The sequence below is a fragment of the Squalius cephalus genome, assembly GCF_949319135.1.
Source record: "Squalius cephalus genome assembly, chromosome: 11".
NCBI classification, from domain to species: Eukaryota; Metazoa; Chordata; class Actinopteri; order Cypriniformes; family Leuciscidae; genus Squalius; species Squalius cephalus.
This window is the reverse complement of record NC_137132.1, coordinates 8063965-8087957: the sequence shown is the minus strand read 5'-3', so window position 1 is coordinate 8087957 and position 23993 is coordinate 8063965. Positions and strand designations below refer to the sequence as shown.

At 38.8% G+C, this 23993-nt stretch overlaps 1 protein-coding gene across 6 annotated transcripts in view; it reads left to right on the top strand.

Moving 5' to 3' along the window:
• Positions 1–22430, top strand: part of tiam1b (TIAM Rac1 associated GEF 1b) — an 87412-nt gene extending 64982 nt beyond the window's left edge. For 4 of the 6 annotated variants that reach the window (XM_079886683.1, XM_079886685.1, XM_079886684.1 and 1 more), the window contains exons 17-28: positions 9583–9777; positions 12720–12788; positions 13773–13898; positions 14136–14244; positions 14634–14813; positions 15820–15938; positions 17618–17726; positions 17949–18007; positions 18185–18290; positions 18395–18482; positions 19274–19446; positions 20827–22430. In XM_079886683.1, the coding sequence (XP_079742809.1) occupies positions 9583–9777; positions 12720–12788; positions 13773–13898; positions 14136–14244; positions 14634–14813; positions 15820–15938; positions 17618–17726; positions 17949–18007; positions 18185–18290; positions 18395–18482; positions 19274–19446; positions 20827–21335 (1842 nt within the window). In that variant the 3' untranslated portion in view covers positions 21336–22430. Of the gene's footprint in view, positions 1–3259; positions 3582–9582; positions 9778–12719; positions 12789–13772; positions 13899–14135; positions 14245–14633; positions 14814–15819; positions 15939–17617; positions 17727–17948; positions 18008–18184; positions 18291–18394; positions 18483–19273; positions 19447–20826 lie in introns of those variants that run through there. The other 2 variants (XM_079886688.1, XM_079886687.1) reach the window with 2 other exon arrangements.
• The last annotated feature ends 1563 nt before the right edge of the window (positions 22431–23993 follow it).

The window sequence follows — 23993 nt, the reverse complement described above, 5'->3', positions numbered from 1 at the left end:
ACCAACTTATTTTTGAAACAGACACTTGAACTTACATCAGCGTGATAAAAACGACAGCAAATGAAAGAAACCACCTTTGGAAAAAAGATATTTGAAGTGTAATTTAATTGTTTAGTTGGTCTCACGTCCCGTTGAATAACACGGGGAGGCGGGGCTTATGACCTATACTAGGACCAGTCACCGGGGGGCGATCGAGACGTTTTGGCTTCACTTTTCAGGGCTTGTGCGGCACGCTTGGCTTGGTGTGACCTTTACAGTCTATGGGTGTGACATGGCCATTAGTGTAGGGCTGGGCGATATGGACAAAAATAGTACTGTGATATTTTTTTCCATATCATACAATGTCGATATTTATCACAATATACATTTACCATTAATGGAGAAGGAAATTCTTTCCACATATTTCTCAGACCTTGAGGATGAATGCAAACATGTAAACTTGTTTGTTCACAATAACACTCCACAGAGTAGCTACCTTTTAATTTAGGGCCCATGAAATCCATTTTATTTTCCCCTAAATTCTGTGTTTTCTATTTAAAAATATATTTTTTGGGAGGGGGGATTCTGTGTTTTTAGATTTAATACAAATGTATATAAACTTTAAAAATTAAAATTGTCAAATAAGATGCTGCACAACAGACCTGTATACATTTAAAACATGGATGAAAATATATCTTGGTCATTAGATAATATATTATTATTATTACTTTGAAAAGTACATTTCAGTATACAGTAGTGAAATATTTCGGACATAATTTCTTGAAGTTAAACTGAACTTGTCGTGAAGATCTTTCAGTTTTAGAAACCACGCATTCATTCACACAGAGACACGCATTAGCGACACGCATTGTCGTGTTTATTTCGGCTGTTAGATGAATCCATATCGAGTGAAAACGTCCAGAGCTTGTCAGCGTTATTAACGTACATTTTATCACAATCTCGATATGATATTGTTTATCGCCCAGCACTACTTTAGGGTTCTTTGTCTTTGATTAGACAGACAAGTGATTACTGGAAATTACTAGGGAGAGACTTGAACTTTTCTAGATGAGCGCCACAGGTCAATGAGTCAGCCGTTAACCCCTGTGCCAAGGCTCTGACTTCATTGTTATTGTCCAGCTATGTACATCTGTATAAGCAGTTAACAGTCTCTCCACTACAGGACAGTCTTCACTTCACTAGTTCAGCTGGGAATAACGGTACATTAGTAGTGCTTCACTGTGTGGTGGGATATTATTGAGTAGATGGACTAGAGAGGGCTTTGGACTCACAGATCATTTGTTGCAGTGAGAGGAACATTTACAGTCTGATTTGACGTTCTCTGCTTGCTGATCTCCACATTAACAGGCCATTCGGCGTGCGGTGTGTGTGATTTGTTATATCAGGAGATGTGTTTGATGCCAAAAGTGTTCAGTAGAGGATTTGGCAAGTTCAGTGTTCAGCGCCGGACATTTCTCATTCCCTTTCAGGTGGCTGTTAGTTTTTGCTGTAAAGGATGATTCTCGTTTCGTGTGCATCGCTGTTCAAAAGATTGAGGTCGACGATATTTCTTATCTTTACATATTGACAAAGAAAGGAATTTTCTGTGAATTAAAGTGCAATCCTTCTGACGTGACTTGAAGGCAGTTTGAGCCTGTAGGGCTGAAGCGATTCTGCCGTATCACTGTTCTGCGGCGCGTCACTTTGTCATGTTTAACGATCGTGCTTCTGCGCTCTACCGTCACAGCATGTGTTTATGAACCGCAGTGAAGCCTGGATCACATGATCTGACGCCGCATTTCTCTCTGTGCTCTTTTAAGTCCTGGTGCATTCATTCTGTTTACTTTCCCCCGCTGGCTCTCTCTCTCTCTCTCTCTCTCTCTCCACACGGCTGTTCAGATGATCAATCTTTATGAAACAGACACTCACTCCAGTCCTATATTATAAATCATAAGACTGCTGTTCAGTTGAGTTGTTCATCTGAATGCTGAACGCACAGCTACTGTGATAGAAATGATTTCGATTTGCGAGTAAAGCGTCTCTTACTTCACTACTAGTCGACTAGTTCGTCATCTTTAGTTTTGTATTTTTAGCGGGGGTGCTTTTATTAGCATGCTGACAGCTGTTAGACAGTTTGCACATTAAAATCCTTCATCCCCCTTTAAGCCCTGCTTTTACATAGACAAAGACATCAACATGCAGACAGACATTTTTGGCCTTTTGTGTCATGACTCACAGTTCTCTATCATAAGCATCGCGTTTTAAGATGGCGTGTCGAGTTAAAAATAGTTTTAACAATAAACTTTTAACAAAGCAACTCGAGACCCCTCCGTCAAGCTGGTTTTCTACTCCATAACACATAAGTAAAGCATCTAGAGGTCAGGTGAACCTGAATCCAGCTTGATTGTGATTGTGATTGAGCAATTTTGTGCTTTTTGCACATTTAGTAGCCAACCTAAAATGGTCTTAACATGATAGAAGACTGGTTTCCAGCTGTTTTTGATGATTTTAGAGGGATTTGGGCACTTTTTCAACAGAAAAAAACCTTTCCAGGCTGAAAAAAAAAGTTTTTCCAGGCTGAGAGACTAGCAAATATCCATTAAGACCAGAACTTTTTGAAGCGTCAAAATTGTAGATGCGTAGCTGTCTATAGAGGGTCAGAAATCTCTCAGATTTCATTAGAAAGATTTCATTCCGAAGATGAACAAAAATGTCTTACGGATTTGGAACGACATGAGGGTGAGTAATTAATGGCAGAATTTTCATTTTTGGGTGAACCAACCCTTTAAGCTAAAAGAGGTGATCTCTACCTTAGTGGTCATTAAAAACCTAGGGAAATCGCAAAAGAAGTACACTAACGTTCTGATCTATTATCTCAAATGATAGGTATATGTAGGTAGTTCAAGTAAAAGGTCATTTGTTTATTGGCTGCTCAGGTAAGAAATATAATTTAATTGAACTTTATGATGATTAATTAGCTAGTCTTTCAGGCGACCCACCTAATACTACCTTTAAGTTTAGTAGTTTTGCCTATCCCTAACTACAGCTGTCTGTTTATCTTACTGTGATGGTATTGTTGTCCAGTTGAACTTGCCCAGCCCATCATGAACACCACTTCCTCTTCCTTTTCCTCTTCCTCTCTCTATTCACCCTTGATTATTTTTACTTGTGTGTTGAGTATCTTAACTCATGTAGCTCAGTGTTTGCTCAGCCTGCCAGGAAGAAAGAGAGCGAAAGAAGATAAATGAGGTGGTGTCGCATCAGAACGGGCGGGTGAATACGGAGTTGGACGAGCAGAGAGGAGGTGGGCGAACGACAGAGAGAGAGAGAGAGAGAGAGAGAGAGGGAGGAAAAGAGCTACCCGTTCCATCTCTCTCTCTCTCTGTTCTATTTGTCATAAGCGGAGGGATGTTGTCGGTGTTGCAGCAGTGAATCTGTGATTTCTGAGGCGTTTCCTGAAACTGATCCAGCGTCAGTGACAGTGGGCCGGCGTGTTTCTCTCCGAAGCCGTTTCTGCTGATCCTGAGTCAGTCATGTCTGTGCTCAAACGCAACAGACACAGCAAACGCTCTTCGGACTCCATCTATGACATGCTGCACCTGGTGAGAGACATTTTATGTCTTTGGGTTTTCTTAAATCGCTCTATTTTATCGATTTCTTTTTTTCTTCTTTTTTTCTTCTTTTTTATCCTGAGCTGGATGTTAATGATGCTTTGGGTTTTTGCACAGATTTTTTGTTAGTGTTTCGTGAATTGTTGCTGTCAGAATGTCAGATGTTTGTGTTCACTAGTAAAAAGTGCCATAATTTTACGTAATGTTCATATGGATGATGGTGATTACATGTTTTTTACATGACAGCTCCATGGTGTCCTTTGAAATACCTTAGAGTACATAAAAAATAAATATAATAATAAATAAATGTAAATATATATATGCATAATCAAAGTCATATATCAAAGTACCATCTAATACTATGATTGTACCATATGTACTGGTTTTTACTTGCTAATCTTTGATTTGTTTTATAAACCAGTCAGCTTGTGTTCATGGGCAATTTTGTGCTTTTTGCATGCTGGGAAAGAGATTAAACCATCTTAAAGTGGTCTTAAGATCCCAAACTGGTTTCCAGTAAAGGGATTTTGTGCACTTTTTAACATTAAAGAAGCCTGGGAAACCTGTATTAAGACATCATACCACCTTAGGCTGGTTTAAGTTGTTATTTTAAGCAGGGTGTGGTGATCTTGTTGGGACTTAATGGAGGGAAGTTCTCTGGAAGTGTGCATTTCCCGTTGTGTAGGTGCGCTTGTTTGTTTCTTCACAGTATGCAACCTTTTGTACTCATAATAAGATCAATAATTCCAGTTTAACACTGGAACCCCACATGGTTTTAAATAAGGATGCAGCTATATAAAAATTTTGGTAACTGATAACCAACATATTGGCCGATAAATCTAAATCCAAATTTAGTAATAATTTTTGAGAGCCTGATTACAAAAAAAAAAAAAAAGTCTCATCATTAAAAGCCATGTCCCAAGCGCACAATTAAAATGTTCTCATTATAATTTTATGTAGCCTATATGAAAGGCTTGTGCTGTGCATGTTGCACTTAACTGTATCATATTTCATATTTTCCCATCATATTTCAAGCCATTCAAAACCATCATGGCGAACAGTGTGCATCTGAAGTGTCTCGGCTGAAGGAAATAATCCCTTATTTATCGGCTTTATCTTTATCGGCCAAATTTTCTCATCGGGTCGATAACGATAACATCAAAAATGAACATATATTGGCCGATAGCAGTATGGTGGCCGATTTATCGTGCATCCCTAGTTTTTAAAGTGACTTCTCACAGTAGACAATAAACTTTTTTGCCTGCAAAAAGCACTTTTAGGGTTAGGGTTTTGTTCAAAGTGTGAGTGTTACATCTCATAGAAAACACAACTTACAAGTGTTTTCATTTCACAGCAGTGACAATGGCATTTTCCCAGCAGTTAATGTGCTTTATTGTGTGTGGGGTGTCATATTTTCTGTCATGCTGTTCTGTGACTCAAGGACGTTGGGAAAAACACTGCAATTCATCCTTTGTGTGTCCTTGCGTGGGCATTCGAGGACCGTTAAGACTCTCTCCGCTAATGAACACGGAAAGCAGCTTTCACACATTTGGAAAAAAAAACTGTCAGCCAAAACAATCACCTGTAGTCTGCTAAGTAAATAAAAGTAGTTGAAAGTCACTGTTGGTGCTTACTCTTTGCACAGTGATGGCTAATTATGACCTAAAATTTCCTCTTTTACAACATTTTCATGAGTGCATTCTGGGAAACCCGTCGGTGTCTTCATACGTTGCTTCTTCAGACGATTGTTTATGTCTCTCCTCAGATAAAGAAAAATGTTTTAGTAGACATATGCTGGGTTTTGTGCAAGCGGTTGTCTGTGTGTGCATGAACACTAGCCTTGATCTTCCTCTTCAAATAATCTTTTATGTCTCCCTTTTAAAACAGCCTCCGATGTGACTTTGTGTTGGTGGATGTGCGATGTAGGAAAGGGCTACTTTTGTGGTTTCCTAATGTACTCGTCTCGACTCTCTAGCTGTGCCGTTTCAGAGAATGATGGAGAAATGTGGTGGAAAGCTGACAGCTGCTGTATCTGAGAGCGTGTGAATTTGTCTCCGTTATAACGGGATCACAAACATCTTGACAGCTCTCCCGGCGCTTGTACGCCATGGTTGTGGCAGCTGATGATGTTTTAGCTAATGACTAAAGTGACAGGTGAAGCCCGACGCCCCTCGGAGATGAAATTCTGCGTCTCTGATTTAGGAACTGATTTGTTTGTTTACACACAAACAGAGACAACGGGAATCTAGTATTCCCTGACACCCCTGAGGAATTATTTTGAAGCATTTATTTTTTAATAACGCAGAAAAAATGCTCCCACTACCTGACAGTTGTCACTAAAATTGGTGCCTTGAGAAATCACACCTGATGTAAGCTTTGTGAACAGCATAAACAGACCATGGCCGATCAGAAATGCTTTATTTACAAGCATTTAGGTTTGCTGATATCCGGTTTCAGGATAGAGAGCATGTAGCTGAAGATATGTGATTTAATTGAGTAGTTGTGTGAAAGTGCAATGAGAAAGCACAATGACGGAAATCACTTCCAGAACCTTTAAAGCAATTAAAGGGGTCATCGGATAAGCATTTTCCACAAGTTGATATGATTCTTTAGCCTGGAAATCCAGACCTAAATCTAAAAGATTAATGGTCTGGCGTCGACTAATGAAATTCAGCCAGCTCGAGGGGCGGCACCAAGCATGCATTTGAAAATCTCACTGCACGCAACTGGATAACACTACGACCAATCACAACAATAAACCCCATACGCTTAGCTACCAGCGGAGCTAACTGGTAGATTAGACTCTTACCGTATCCGGTCGGCAAAACAGCAAAAACGTCCTTCTTGCAAAGGAACAATTCGAGCGCCGTCTTCTGTTCCTGTTTTAAATAAAAAGCCAAGTCTAACTCGTTCATTGTAGCGGCCAAAGCCGTTTCAAACAACTGGTGTTCATCCATAGCCATCTTTCAGTGTTTACTAATGACTTCTACGTCACAGCGCTGTCGTCTTCTGTTTAGCTCGCCTCAGGCCCGCCTATATCAGATAACCCGATGTGATTGGTGCAGCTCAGATCGAGGGGCATATTTAATGAGCATCATTACTCGACACCAGAGTAACTCACTGAGCAAATTCAACTTGTGCTCTCGCGAGAACTCTGGATTACCAGGGTAGTGATTCTTTAGGGTGTTCATGTAAAGTTTGTAATATACTTTGTGTAAACAGTGACCTGTTTCGGTGCATGTCTCTTTAAATGATAATGAGCAACTGCTCACTCCACCCCTCTCTTCCATGGGGGGTGTCGAATGGCTGAGCGGAAATATGCTAATATGGGACAGTCCATCAGTGGTTGTGGGCGGAGCATGAGCATTTTGACATCATAGTGCTCAGAAAATCCAAACTGCTTGATTAGTGAATGGATTTTTTTCATTGTATGGTGGTTGTGTCCACACAATCCAAAGACACATTTATATGCAAACACCACATAAAAGTGAATTTTGCATCCGATGACCCCTTTAAGTCAGATTGACTTTATTGTATGAATTTCCATTGGCTGTCTGTTCATTGAGTTGCTGCTCATTTGCATGTATTGAAACTCTACTCAACTTTGTTGCATGCACCAACGAGCTCTTTCAGGGACGATTCGATAAAGTCTGCTAAGTTTGTGCCATTAAATCTTTTAAAGATTTCAAATTTTAGTTTGAGACACTTATAAGTTTGGGTATTGTTTGAATTTTAATGATTCCGATTCTGCTTATCGAATCCTAATTCCGATTCCAATAAGATAAAAATATCATTCACATTTATTCTAAGTTTTATTGCAAAACATTTAATTGTAGCTGAATACCATAAACAAAAATCAACAGGCTAAAGGAAGGAACTTTTGTCTATGGTTTAAAAATAACCGTAGCAAAAACAACTAGCCTAACTAATATACATTTCAAGCATTATTAAAGACTAGTAAACACTCAGTAACTAAAAAAAGAACAAATAAACAAATTAGCAATTGCACAAATAAATACAGCTGAACAAAGATACAATTAAAATAAACAGTGTTTTAAGATGTTCAGGTATTCAGGTACAGAAACTGCAATCAAATGTAAAATAACAGCACTTTATAAATAAAATAATGCATTACAAATATAGTTACAAAAGTCAAAAACAGCGAGTGAATTTTCTCTCTGTCTTTTGTTGTTTGATTATCATTATTTTAGAGACATCAGCAGGAATATTAGGCTGCTGTCACTTTAAGAGCTGCACGGATCCAATATACTGTTACACATGCGTTTTCTTTGTAAACTGTTTACGTTCACTTAAGAAAAAAATGACTGTCTACGAGGATATTGTGACATATTTTTGTGTATATTCTTCTGTTCAAGAGCAAAAAGGCGGCATTCTGTGCACACGCTTTGGATGTGTGTGCAGCACAGAAAACAGTGTACGGGTCTTCTTGCGCTTGATGGTTTAAAATCATATTAAACTGCACAAAAAGGAATCGATTAGAGGAATTGAAATTTTAATTTTATAACAAGAATCCGATTGCTGACCGTAAATATCTGATTCCAAGTTCATGTATGTTAACTAAAAAATGCACACAAAGGTTGGTGATCTAGAAGGAAACTCTTCAGCTTTGACAGAAAGAGTGAAAGAGAGTGAGATAATCAAAGATGGATGGATTTATAGATGGATGGATGGGCAATTTGACCAAAATATTTGAATAATGTTATATCACTTGGTATGAGTAATTTCATATCACAGTAAATCTATATGTGCACGTGTGTGTATGTATTTATTATTACTAGTTATTTATTTAATTATTTAATTATTTTCATTAGTTATTTTTTACATTTTGAATTAATTAATAATTTTTTATGTAATTTAATTATTTATGTTTAATACATGTTTATAGCTTCATGCTTTGGCAACATTGTGCTACTCTACACATTCAAGCCAATAAAACTTAATTTAATTGTGTTTAATTAGTATCAAAATATAGTCATTTTTTCTAGAAATTATAAAAATAATATGAAGTAATAATGTGGTAATTCCTATTGTTATATAATCCTAATCCTAAGAATGAAATGAAAGGCACTTTCTAGTCATTTGATTTAAAATTTTCTCTGACTATTCAACATCAAAAATCTTTTTCAACATCAAAAAGATCAGATCAGATTATTCATAACAAATGAACGAGTCTGGCATCAGTGCAAAAACAGCTTCACATTATGAAGTGCTTGAGTTGAAAACAAAAGACTAATATTATAAAATGACACTTTATTCTGAAAACAGGCATATGTTTGGGACAATATCCAGCTTTCTCATGTGCAAACAAAGTAAAGTTGTCCTGCCTATTATCCATGCATATATACTGTATCTACTGTAGTATAAAGAATGTAGCAAAGTATCTTCCGGTTGACACCGAGCCCTAGTAGATGGATGGTACTTTCTCTCAGTCCGTCAGTGTTACTGTGAGAATGACAGTCCATGTGCCATCACAGCCGTTCCCATAGCAACCGCATCCATGGACAGGTGCTTGTGTTTTGATTGCCGTTCAGATGAAATGAAGACATTTCAGAAGAGCAGAGAGGGAGGGAGGGAGAGAGAGAGAGAGAGAGTGTGAGAAAGAGAGAGAGGGAGAGCCAAAAAGATGAAGTGATGGAGGAGATAAGAGAGTTTTAGAGGCTGAAAATAGAGCAAATGAGCGCTAATGATTTTTAGAGCGTTCTGACAGGCATCTGAGCGGAAGGATCCAGCTGCAGGTGCTGCGAGTGTGTGTGTAGGTGTGTGTGTGTGTGTGTGTGTGTGTGTGTGTGTGTGTGTGTGTGTGTGTGTGTGTGTGTGTGTGTGTGTGTGTGTGTGTGTGTGTGTGTGTGTGTGTGTGTGTGTGTGTGTGTGTGTGTGTGTGTGTGTGCGTGCGTGCGTGTGTCCTAATAACAGTGCAGGACTCTGTGAGATGTCTCACTCTTCATGTCTGTCTCTCTCTCTCTCTCTGTAGAGTACGGAGCAGGTCGCAGCTTTCTGTCGCAGTCTTCACGAAATGAATCCCTCATCTGAAGCCGTCTCTCCCTCGTCCGGCCCGGAGTCTTCCTCGCTCCCTCCGAGCAACGCCACCCCGCGCCAGCTGTCCGATGCCGACAAACTCCGCAAAGTCATCTGCGAACTGGTGGAGACGGAGCGCACCTACGTCAAAGTCAGTACCTGTGTGTGTGTGTGTGTGTGTGTGTGTGTGTGTGTGTGTGTGTGTGTGTGTGCGTTAAATACTCGTCTAAATGTTTGACTTACAGAAGTTTGTGCCCTTTATCGAGACAGGCCTGTAGGGGGAAAACTGTGCCCTTGGCTTGCCTTTTTCTGCTCCCACTCACTCTCTGGCTGCTTGTGGAATGAATACTACTAGACTGCGTAGTACATACTGGAAACTATTATTTAAAAATAGCATAGTGATTTAAAGTGCTACAGTAATGTCATGTGACCTCAGGCTCAGACTACAGGAGTTTATTAATCTTAACCGATTGTGAAACCTGGTTGCATCACACACATTTCTTCTTTCAAATCTTAAACCTGCACACATCTGAAATCCGTGGCACATCACAGACTATAAGATTTTCTTAAAGGTGGTCTAAGCGATGTCACACGTTTTTTAGGCCAAAACATTTTTTGTCACATACAGCAAACATCTCCTCACTATCCGCTAGCTGCCTGTCCCCTGAACACACTGTGAAAAAACACGATCTCTGTAGGCAGCCCAGGCTCCACAAACGGCAAGAAAAACAAACTGGCCCAGCCTGGACCACGAAACATAACAAACAGTGTTCCAGCCAATAACCGACAAGAATGATTTGGGGGTGGGGTTTGGGGGGTTAGTGCGCGGATGAGGAGGAGGGAGGGTCGAGCTAGCCTCCATTTTGTTTGACAATACTTTGAACGTCAACAAGAAGTGACGTCACCCAACATCGTTTAGAGCACCTTTAAGATGATCATGCCAGATTTAGCACCTCACGTGATCTCACGGGGAAGCGGATGTGAGCTAAATGGAGACTGTGTCGCGTCAGACATTATATGATGAGGACACATTATAAAGTCGTGTTGTTGCCACATGTCCACCAGTCGTTCCTCCATCCCGTTGTCCGCTGGAGCCGTACAGCTGCTTGTTGTTGTTTCGCTGTCGGCATTTCAAAAGTTCAGTCACTTCCATCTCCTTGTAGACTTGTCTCTCATTGGCTATTGTGGAAGTGCTGACGTAATAATAGTTTGTGTGATGATAATGATTTAAAATCATATCAAACATGTTTGATATTGTCATGTTGACCCGATGTGTCCTCGAGCAGTTCGGGAGGTTTAAGATTTGATCTGTAAACGCTCACATTACCAGATAATCTGGGCCGAACATCGGAACCGACCGATGCCCTGGATGCTATTTATTTATTTATTTATTTATTTATTTATATTTCGGGAGGGGGATAAATCGAAACTGAAACTACTGTAGTCTGAGCTTTAGCAAATTAGTATGTAACTATATTATGAACAAATATACAGTCTCTGCTAAAAATTTAGCATTAACATAATGCATGGTTACTATAAAATACACATTTTTTAAAGAGACATCCTTTCGCTCGAAGACATCCACCTTATTTTTCCCATTCACACCAAGGACGATAACTATAATGATAAAGATATAGTTCTAAAAATCGTTCTAAATATAAAAGAATAGCCGAGTCGACACCACAACTATAACGATAACAGCACTGAGAAACAATATCATTGGAAACACTTTCAGAATGATTGTTTCCAGCTGATAAATAATAAACAATGATAGCCAATCAAAATCCACCCTGCTTTAACGAGCTCGAGCATTTAAAGTGACAGGCGACAAAACTTCAGCTCGCGCTTAGAAGAAACAGAACGATATCGTGTGCTGGTGTGAACGCTAATATAGTTATCTTTATATTTATCATTCTTGGTGTGAACTTGGAGCAGCGCCGCCATTTGTAACTTAAATGTACGAGGCTTTCAGTAATTTAGCTGTGCAAAAACAGTCCATTATGCCTTTAAGTGAACTTTGATATTCTTCTGGTTATTATGATTTAGTGACGAATGAATAAAAAAATCTCTTACTTCTGCATTGCAAAATGTGCTTATTCAATGAGTTAGCTGTTTATGTATTTTTTTAAGACAGCAGGATTGCTGTATGATTCAGCATTGAAGACTTGAACTATCCATTTTATATTACACTTTTTGGCAAATGTCTATGCGCACACTGCGTACTGTAAGAGTAGTAGTATGGTAGTATGCCAATCAGACACCCATCTTTCTTTACGGCAGAGACAGACAGTGATTCTCACTCTATAGCTCGTGTTTGCTTGCTGTGTCGAGCTTAACGTCAGAGACATGACAGTATTTTCCCGTCTGTCTGAGGGTGGCTGAGATTAGATGAGATCCTGTCCGTCGCTGGGAATATTTGCAGTGTGTTTCGGATTCGTTTGCATGTTTGAGCAGAGAACTAAATCAACAGTCTGAAAAAAGCACTCCAGCGGAAATGAAACCTGAAATGAGTTTGTGAATATATACGCGTGTGTGTGTGTGTGTGTGTGTGTGTGTGTGTGTGTGTGTGTGTGTGTGTGTGTGTGTGTGTGTGTGTGTGTGTGTATGAATTTAGTTTTTTATTTAGCGGGTGATATCGTTCTGTTTCTTCTAAGCGCGAGCTGAAGTTTTGTGTCTGACACTTTAAATGTTCGAGCTCGTTAAAGCAGGATGGATTTTGATTGGCTGTTATTGTGTTTATTATTCATTAGCTGGAAACAATCATTCTGAAAGTGCTGTTATCGTTATAGTTGTGGCGTCGACTCGGCTATTCATTTAAATTTAGAACGATTATTAGAACTTTATCGTTATATTTATATTGTTATATTGTCCTTAATGTGAACGGGCCTTTACTGTTCAAATTTTCCCCTTCAAACCTGCCAAAATAAGTTCCTATATTGAAATGTGTTAAATTTCTCTCTCAGGGATTTTAACAAATTCTACAGCCATGAAACTGGTCAAATATTTGGCAGAATATGGCTATTGTTAATATTCCGTATTTGTTGATAGGCTGTTCTTTAATGTGATTGTGTGTGTGTGTGTTCTCTCTTTCAGGATCTGAACTGTTTGATCGGGCGATATCTAACCCCTCTGCAGAAGGAGTCTTTCCTCACTCAGGATGAGGTGAGTCAAAGCACCGCTGATGCTTTCATATTATTATCAGCTAGCGCGCTCGAACACACCTCCAGAACACAGAGTGATATTTCATAATCGTCCTGATGGAGAGGAGCGTGTAGGAGGACATAGAGATGGAGACCAACACACACTAGAAAGGAGAGGTAGAGAAGGGAGTGGGAGGGAGACACAAAATGAGGAAAACTTACATCAGACAGAAGAGAGAAAGTTCTCAGTGTCATGTTTCTGCTCCTTTAATGCCCTACATATGGGAGAAGAACTCATTATACATCACTGCAGACACAAAAGACATGTAGTTCGACTTTAAACTATTTAAGAACATCAAATGAGATTAAAATAACAATAAAATAGCTGATATGAACACTTATTTTACACATTTTTTATTTATTTGATTTTTAATTAATATTAAATATGTATGTGTATATATATATATATATATATATATATATATATATATATATATATATATATGTGTGTGTGTGTGTGTGTGTATATATATATATATATATATATATGTGTGTGTGTGTGTGTGTGTATATATATATATATATATATATGTGTGTGTGTGTGTGTGTGTGTGTGTGTACTAAATAAACTAAATTCATAAAAAAAATGTTCCTTAACTGAAATCACATAAAATCTAAAAATAAAAATATTTTTATTTCATTTTTTATTTAAAAATTTTAAAAAATATTTTACTTGATGTACTAAAATAAATAAAACTAAAATAAAAATTTAAAAAACTATAGACATAAATGTAAACGAATAAAAATGACAAAAACTAAAAACAAAAAATGAAATGAAACAATTACAATTAAAACTGAAATGCAAAAAGTAAAACAAATTCATACGGTTAACAATATATATATATTAAAAATATATATAATAAAATAGTCCATATGACATAATTATTGTTTTTTATTAGCTGTTATATTTGACAACATACATTTTTCCTGCCTATGTATTTAATAGTTGGACGTGCTGTTCGGAAACCTCCCGGAAATGCTGGAATTCCAGGTGGAGTTTTTGAAGACTCTGGAAGACGGAACGAGACTGGTGCCGGACCTGGAGAAACTGGAGCGAGTGGAAGAGTTCAAGGTGTGTGACTGTGGTTTCATTTACGCTCCAATAAACATTCAGAGTGCCTGGTCTGCGCATTTTAATGTCATTGTTATTATGGCACCTTGTTTTTTGGGCATGTACTGTGTGATGATATAACCATGTTTTTTGGACGCACCATGTTATTGCATCACTCAAAACTATTCATAACCAGATTTATCCAACACAAACCATGATACCTGATGTATTTCTCTCAAAATCCCTTCGGTCTTAAAGAAAATCCTCTTTTCTCTGGGTGGCTCGTTCCTGTATTACGCCGACCGCTTCAAGATCTACAGCGCTTTCTGTGCCAGCCACACCAAAGTGCCCAAAGTGCTGGTCAAAGGTGCGTAAATCTCAGCTCAAAAATGACCTTGCTCCCTGTGAATTCTGGGATTTTCACAGAGCCCTGCGGCTGGGGGTCTGTAAATCTCATGTGAGCGGCTCTGGGGCGTCAGTTGTATAATTCTGCCGCTGTGTGTGTGTGGGTGTCTGTGAGGTTGGTCTGGATCTTCTCGCTGTCTAATTTTATTATTTAACATCCATTCTGCAGACATTTACTTAACAGTTGTTTTCTAGTTAGTTACATTACAACTGAATGTCCTAATACATTTTGCATATATTGTAATATAAAACATAACAAATGCCACCAGTCTTCAAATCTTCCTATCAGTATCAAAACACACAATCCTGTGACAGCATAATCACAACTTCCTGTGTCTGTGTTCTCTCCAGCGAAGACAGACGCAGCCTTCAAGGCGTTCCTGGACGAGCGCAACCCCAAACAGCAGCATTCGTCCACGCTGGAGTCGTTCCTGATCAAACCCATCCAGAGAGTGCTGAAATACCCTCTTCTGCTGAGAGAACTGCACTCGCTCACCGACCCCGACAGCGAGGAGCACTACCATCTGAACGGTGAGCTGTGTGCATCAGAAAGCTTTACGCAACATGTATATACAAACATGTTTTAATTTCTTTGAAAGGAATCTCACATGCTCAGAAAGGCTAAAAATGTGCTAAAATTCAGAAAAATAGTCATATTGTGAAATTGTGAAAGTGTTTTCGATTTGAATATATTGTAAAATGTAATTTATTCCTGTGATCAAAGCTGAATTTTCAGCATCATTACTCCAGTCTTCAGTGTCACATGATCCTTCAGAAATCATTATAATATGCTAATTTACTGCTCAAGAGACATTTCTGATTATTATCAATGTTGAAAACAGTTGTGCTGCAAACCAAAAATGATTCAGACACCAGATATCATTTATCATTACTAGAGGGTGCAGGACACTTAAGTTCATTTATGTAAGTGAGGAGAGAAAAATAAAGTAAACGGACATATTATACCCAACAATTCTTCATACAGTGGACCACCAGTAAAATGTATCAAAATTTGGGAGCAAATATTATTCAGACACTTTGACTTGACCATGTTTTGCTTAAGTGTTGTTCTTTAATTGTTAATGCGACCTTTTTACACCCCAGACTGATCTAAATGAAGCATTGCTTGGTAATTGGTTGACCTAAATTGGTATTATTTAATTGTGTAGTTAAATTGAACATCTGACAGATATTCAACGAGACAGTCTAACAGAACGATGGACAAAACCAGTGAAATATCAACTGATTTGATGACTCTGAGTTCTTGTCATATTTTATTACCATTTTCTAAACTATAGCGAATAAACTGTGATAATGTGAGAAATGTTGAAGGTGTCTGAATAAATGTTGGTTTGACTGTATATATGATGCAGGATTTGAATGGTTTCAAATGTGACTCGTCTAGTCAGATGTTACAGCTGAAGATCTGCTTTAAAACCATTAATCTGAACTGTTATGTTTTGACCAACTGCATTCAAAGCTATAAAGTTGGCATGTATATGATTGATATTTAATTTATTTTCTTTCTGTTGTGCAGTTGCAATGAAGGCCATGAACACAGTGGCCAGTCACATCAACGAGATGCAGAAGATCCACGAGGAGTTTGGAGCCGTCTTTGACCTCCTCATCTCTGAACAGACTGGAGAAAAGAAAGAGGTTTGTGAACTTCCAGTCGACTAATTTCACTGGACAATCAACCATCACTGCTTGCATCATTCAACATGTCCAATTTCAGTTCAGTATTTATCATCAATATGAACTGTGGTCTTTTGGGGAAAACAATAAATGGAATAACAGGCCAAATCATTTTGTGTCTAAATGTGAATTGCTCAGTATTGACTTCTTGTTTATGTAGATTATCAATATAAAAATATGTCATTCACATGGTGTCAGTTCTCTCTTTATTTTTTTGGTTGCATTTTAGTATAACTTGAGATAATGCAGAACTTAAAGGGATAGTTCACCCAAAAATGAAAATTCTGTCAGTAATTACTCACCCCTATGTTGTTCCAACCCCGTAAGACATTCGTTCATCTTCGGAACACAAATTAAGATATTTTTGATTAAATCTGAGAGTTGTCTAACTCAGTGGTTCTCAACTCCAGTCCTCGGGACCCGCTGCTCTGCACATTTTGTATGTCTCCCTTATTTAACACACCTGAATCAGATCATCAGCTCGTTAAGAGAGACTCCATGAACTGAACTGAGTGTGTCAGATAAGAGAGACATACAAAATGTGCAGAGCAACGGGTCCCGAGGACTGGAGTTGAGAACCACTGGTCTAACTCCTCCATAGGCTTCTAAGGGACTGAAACTTGCTGGCCCAGAAAATGTATTAAAGACATCGTTAATATAGTCCAAGTGACTCCAGTGGCTCAATCTTAAGTTTATAAAGCGACGAGAATACTTTTTGTGCACAAAAACAAACAAAAATAACGACTTTATTCCACTTTTCATTTCCTTCTCTCTGGGCCTCGGGTCTTTTCATGTAGTGTTTAAGCGTAGCGCGTCTGTGTTGCACGTCACCACGTAGGCTCACTATTGGCCGACGCTGGTCATGTGTGATACGTGGTGACGTGCAACACAGACGCGCTACGCTATTACACTATGTGAAAAGACCCGAGGCCCAGAGAGAAGGAAATGAAAAGTGGAATAAAGTCGTTATTTTTGTTTGTTTTTGCGCACAAAAAGTATTCTCGTCGCTTTATAAACTTAAGATCGAGCCACTGGAGTCACTTGGACTATATTAACGATGTCTTTAATACATTTTCTGGGCCAGCAAGTTTCAGTCCCTTAGAAGCCTATGGAGGAGTGAGACAACTCTCAGATTTAATAAAAAATATCTTAATTTGCGTTCCGAAGATGAACGAAGGTCTTACGGGGTTGGAACAACATGATGGTGAGTAATTACTGACAGAATTTTCATTTTTGGGTGAACTATCCCTTTAAGTCTCAGTCCTTGGGGTTTCAACCACATTTCATGCTCTGCAGCTGATAAAATGTTAAAACAGTCGTTCGGATCAGATTTCCTTCTTCATTCCTGTGTTAATCGACGGCATATTTAAATCTTATCAGCTTATTATGTGAATACAATGAAACTTTAGTTGCATAATATAACTGTAGCCCTGAATGCTGCAGCCAGGGACAGACGTGATCCCTTCTGGATTGCAGATTGCGAGCTCTGTGTGTGTGTGTGTGTGTGTGTGTGTGTGTGTGTGTGTGTGTGTGTGTGTGTGTGTGTGTGTGTGTGTGTGTGTGTGTGTGTGTGTGTGTGTGTGTGTGTGTGTGTGTGTGTTGTGCGAGCTCTCTAACAGAGGCGTCTGGTATGATTACAGGTTGCTGACTTGTCTATGGGAGATTTACTCCTCCACACCAGTGTGACATGGATCAACCCGTCCTCCTCACTAGGGAAGTGCAAGAAAGAGCCACAGCTGGCCACATTCGGTACGTTCAATCTCCACACAACCTCAACTCATGGATGGATAGTTAGCTAGTTAGTTAGTTAGTTAGTTAATTGGATGGTTGAATGAATAGATAGATAGATAGATAGATAGATAGATAGATAGATAGATAGATAGATAGATAGATAGATAGATAGATAGATAGATAGATAGATGTGACGTTCTGAAGTGAACTGAAGAGTAATGTTGTATCTTTCTTCTCCAGTGTTTAAAACCGCTGTTGTGTTCATCTGTAAAGATTACTCCAAGCAGAAGAAGAAAATGGTGAGTGTTGTGATGCGGACGATACTCCCAAACACCCCTCTCTCTCCCTCTCTCTGTCCCGTATTCATCAGTTAACTGGGTGTTGTATTCATACTCTTGTTTCATGCGGTTTTGCACAGCGTTCACACCCTCATAATAACAGCACATTAGTCACACACGCCTGTCTCTCTTTCTCAGGGTGGTTCTCATAGAGCATCGGTCTCGGGCGAGGAGAAAGATCCGTTCCGTTTCCGCCACATGATCCCCACTGATGCACTTCAGGTGCGCACACTGTCCAATACAGGTAAGCTCACCAGTGAGTGTGACACACAAACAAACAATCAATGCATGAAGATGTCAGACCCAAACGAAACCCTGGGGACCTGATCTCAGTGTGTGTGGTTACAGACGGAGAGAGCGCAGCCGTTTGCGAGATCATCCATGTGAAGTCTGAATCAGAGGGAAGACCAGAGAGAGTGTTTCAGCTCTGCTGCAGGTCAGTGTCTCCTGCAATAAAACAACACGCATACATTTAACAAACATCATGGCACCATCTGGTGGAGGAACCCTGTACAGCTTTTATGTACATATATGTGCATGTTAAAGGGATATTTCACCGCTGGAAAGATGTATTTAAATTGGGTCATTTATGTAGTAGAAATGTGAAATTATTTTAGAAGTTGGAGCCTTCTGGACTGAGAAAAGCCCGAAAATGTATTTTTGGCTCATGTGGATGAAAGACAACAACTCCCAGAATGCACTTGCTTCGCTGCCCTACGAGGCCACTCCCAAGCCATGCCTACCGGTTACAGAGGACAGTATCGGAAGAAATGATACAACTAGGCTACTAGTCGACTCGAAACTGAGAAGACGCTGTTTTATCGTGAGATCCCCCTATGGGTGGGTTGAAGACATGCGGGACGAGCTCCTCCTACTGGCTGTAGTCTCTCGCCTCTGGACAAAGCCTCAGATGACGCTAAATGATGATTTTTACGTCATCTGAGGTTTTTTTCCAGACACACAATACAGAAATCTCTCGTCTCAGGGGGACATGAGGGAGGGAAGCACGGCCATTCGAAAATACTACCGGGTTTCTACTGATACAAAGCTTAATGCTAATCGGTGAAGAATCCCTTTAACTGAAATGCGCTGTTATTGTCATGTGAAACACAAATACAAACCATATTTTTCTGACCCATTTATAAGTGTTATATGTCTAAAATCAACGTGAATAATAAACTGATGTGATATCAATGTGCAAATGTGTGTGTTAAATGGTGTCTGCAGCTCTCCAGAGAGTAAGAAAGACTTCTTGAAGATGGTTCACTCCATCCTGAGAGATAAACAGCGCCGTCAACTGTTGAAGACGGAAAGTCTTCCTCTAAATCAGCAGTACGTTCCCTTTGGAGGAAAACGCCTGTGCGCTCTTAAAGGAGCCCGACCGGCCATGAACAGAGCAGGTACACACACAGCTGATGCTAAACACTGACTTCAGGACACTGTTTTTTTAACATTGATAATAATCAGAAATGTTTCTTGAGCAGAAAATCATCATATTAGAATGATTTCTGAAGGATCATGTGACACTGAAGTACTGTAGTGTTCATTTTGTCAACTATTTTTAATTGAGTCTTAGTCCTATGTCAGATGTACTTTTTATTTGTATCATATTTAGTCAACCTTGTCCTGTTTTTGTTTAGCCAAGTTTAAGTCGACTAAATGTCTGAGCATTTTAGTCTAGTTTTAGTCAATGAAAATTGTATAATGGTTGAATTGAAAATCACGATTATTTTGCTCATCAATTTACATTTCATTAGAATTATTGCACTTTCACCTATAAGCACAAATCAAGAGAATGTCAACACATATGCATATGGTTTATTTGATCTTGTTTCCTGAATTATTATAGGCTATTTATCATATACTGGTAAAAACAAAAAACTCCAAATTACAGTAATGTTTTTCTATTAAAACAACAGCAAAAAAGACTTTGTATTGTCACATAGAGGTTGCGTAAGTGCATTAATTCAGCAATCGCAAAAATAGTCGAGAGATTCGCGTTTGGATTTATTACAGTTCATCACTGAGAAGGTTTGATCTCAGATTTAGTCTCGCAAGCGGCTCGTGACAGAACACAGAGCGACTGAATGACACTTTCATTTAAGCAGAAAATCTCAAATGGAAATCTCTGAACTGCAGCTTACTTGTTCGTCTGTGTTTTCAGTAAAACACCGGGTAGAAAACGTGTTTTTTTTTAACAGAAAAGCTCTGATTGGGGGACTTCATTTCTTGAAAAGCTCATAGCGGCTTGTTAAAAACAGTCTGTAATGTTTTGTCTCCTCTTTTATTCGACAAAGACATAGAGTGATTTATTTTTTAATGATATTGCATGCTGATGAAGTCAACAGTTATCATTTAATGGCGTTGGTGTTGTCTGGTCATCGTCTCGTCTTTGTCATGGAAAAAAGGTCAACGAACATTTTTTGTCATAGATTTCGTTAGCGAAATTAACACTACACTGAAGACTTCTTATGATCATGTGACACTAATGATGCTGAAAAGTCAGCTTTGCATCACAGGAATAAATGATCATTTTAACATATATTCACATAGAAAATAGTTATTTTAAATTGTAACAAATATTTCTCAATATTACTGTTTTTATTGTATTTTAATCAAATAAATGCCTTGGTAAGCATAAAATACTTATTTTTCAGTGGGTTCATGTGGTTAGCACTGTAAACTAGTTGCCCAAAGGTTTGAAAGCAGAGTATAACTCAAACAAATGAACAAAATGACGATAAGATGTGAGTAATGCTCAATGTTGTGTATCTCCTCAGTTTCTGCTCCGACTCGCACTCTGGGCCGAAGGAAACTGGTGCGAAACCGCTTCACCATCGACACGGACATCGTTTTCGACACCGAGCCCGACAGCGACTCGCCGGACTCCCAGCATGCTCAGCAGCAGCCGAGCGTCATCCCGGCGGGCGACACCGACCGCTGGGTGGAGGAGCAGTTCGACCTCCAGCGCTACGAGGAGCAGGAACACGACGTGAAGGAAACGGACATCCTGAGCGACGACGACGACTTCTCTCAGTCCGCTCTGAGCCCGTCCACCGAGCCGGACCTGGAGGGACCGCTCTCTGCCCTCTCGCTGGAGGGAGACACAGAGGAGGACGAGGACGAGGAAGCGGAGAGCAAGAAGGACTACAAATCCCAGCATGCCAAGCTCTCCCATGTAGGGAAGCAGTGCGCCTTGTCAGTGGCCAGTGTGGATGAGCAGGCGCTGCCTGATGAGGTCATCTGGGTGCGACGGGACAGCAGCGCGGAAAACGAAACCCAGAGCTGAAACGCATCAGGAGACGGACTCAGTGAAAGCTCGGCCGATGCATGACGACGGTTTCTCCTCACTAATATTCCCGAATGTTAGACATTCCTGTCGAAATAGCTGTAAGATATGACGCTTATCCACCATAGACACTTACACACATTAGATGAGCTCTACGTGTGCGCTGTGGCCAATCAGAAACCGCGGGGAACGTGGTGGTACAATCAATAGAATTAGAATTGCACATTCGCCGTTGGCAGCCGCCAACATCTGCCAAACACTTTCATGGTTTATTTCTAAAATAAGGGCTGTGGTTTATTTATTATGTCCTTTAGATGTAAGACAACAGCCGGATAAAATACGATGCATTTTTGTTTAACATTCTCATGTTTGTACAGAAAAGCCGTAAACACCCTTTTATTTTCCTTTTGGATTTGTATATATTTGCGTTTATTTCTTTTCAGTTTATCTGAAATGTACTATACTGCGCACTATTCTGACCTGAAAAATACATGTGAGTTGAATATTCATTGAGTAATTGTGTTGAATATTGAATATTGATTGATCTCAGGTCAAAATAATGCTGAACGGATTTTTTTATGATTCCTTTCTCCGAGCGGAGGATTTTTTTACAGCTCATTCTAGGGTCACTATGTCCTGTTTTACTTGAATTTTGTTGATAAATGCAATATGATTTTTAGCTGATGGACTGTTCTGTTCACGTTTATATGGTTTGTTGTGGTTCGGCCCTGCATTACTGACACATTAATCAACACTCACGTTATAGAAGACGATCCGAGCCTTTACGCAGACAAAATGTGTACAGTCAGTGTCATGTATTTTTTAATTGACCTTTTCATTTATTTTGTTCTGTTTTAGCTGTGAGTTCCTCAGTTAAAAGCAACTTTTGGTTTGTGTTTTAAAATTCCAAAATTTGCTGAATGCAATCAAGAAAAGCCACTGGAAAATATTTTAGATGATAATGAATTCTAATTGAAAACATTCCCATTGAGCTATAGAGACCGCATTTTTATTTTGTACATAGAGCTGTGGATTGATATTATATCAAATAAACTGGTTTCGTACATATCCAAAGCCGATCCCTGTGATTCGTGGATGCTTCTTCATTTCCACCAGTGTTAATCTGAAGCAGTCATGTTTTGACCTGCGTGTGTGATCTTGCCCTTTATGCATACAAGTCAATTACGGGTGGAATTTTAGATGTACGGCATTGCTTGGCATCGATGACAGATGGAAGTGCCAGGATCGCTTCGGGCTGAATGTTTTGAGCGGAAACTCAGGAGTGAAATATAGGATGAGTGAAGCAATCAATCTCTCAGCGCTCAGATCTATGTGAGATATACAAGCTGATAGAGTTCCTCTCCTCAGGCCAGAGCGACATCATCAGACCACACACACATCAGCATCATCAGTTCACATCATTCATAGAAATTAATTCATGAATATTTATTGTAAGTAATCTGAAGAATTTTTTATTTTTATTTTTTGCTTTATGTGGCATTCAGATCAGAGTAGTAATGGAGGTAGATTTTAACTTTATGTGTGGAAGTCATGTCAGTGCTTTTAAGAAATTGTCACTCATTTTTTGCTGTTGTGCATGTTTAATTGTGTACAATTTTATAATTATATTTTTAAACAATGATATTAGCATTTTTGTACAATACTTTTTTTGCTGTTTCATAAATTATTTTTAATCTCATAATTATACAGCTGAACATGTATTATTTATAATAAGTTATATGTTTATAAATGAATATATTAAGGCTATGTAGAGATGTATAACATCTACTTATGGATATATTTTGTATATATATTTTTTGTAACCATTAGATTAAAAAAGCAATCTGCCTCCCAGTGGTCGAATTAAGGTGGTACCATATTTTTGCACATAGTACACATTAAGTATGCAAAACCGTTATTGTGAGTGTATAACTGAGATGTAATGCAATGCATAGAAATGTTATGCCTCATGTCGAACTCGAAGTTACATTACATCTGACACTTTAAGGTTTCGGTAAGTTTATCAGCCTACTATGTTCCTTACGTTTCTGTGGTATTGTTGAAAGTAATTTCTTTTTTGTATTTCTGTCTATTGGCTGTTACAGTTTTGACATAGATGTGGAGAAGATAAACAATGAATACTTTGACCTTGAACCTGACTTAGCCTACTTGAAGGATTCTGTGGTCGACTTCACTTCACTAGAGAAAAGTGATAAAAAAAAAAAAACAAGGCAAGTTTATCAAGTTAAGGGAGTTTTGTACTAAATGAACCAACATTTAGGCTAAATATTAACCTTCACAGCTCATAAAAGCCTGTACTGTGGTGCTACTATGGTAAAATGACGAAACCACACCAGATGGTAATACGACGTAGTGAATGATTAGCATTCTTGCTAATCATTCACTATTGACATCTGGTTAATTTGACCAAGTAAATTACTGTGATATTTACGTGAAAAGAGTACGTATGTATACTTTTAACTGTGGTATGTGTAAAAACAATCAAATAATACCTTTATTTATTATTATTATTTATTAATTGGATGCTGTGGAATTTAGTATTTTTCCCCTGGTGATTTTGACGTTGAATGTGCAGTTTTACACAGATGCGCAAGATGGCGCACAAACATTTCGTGTAAATATGAAAATCCGAGGAAC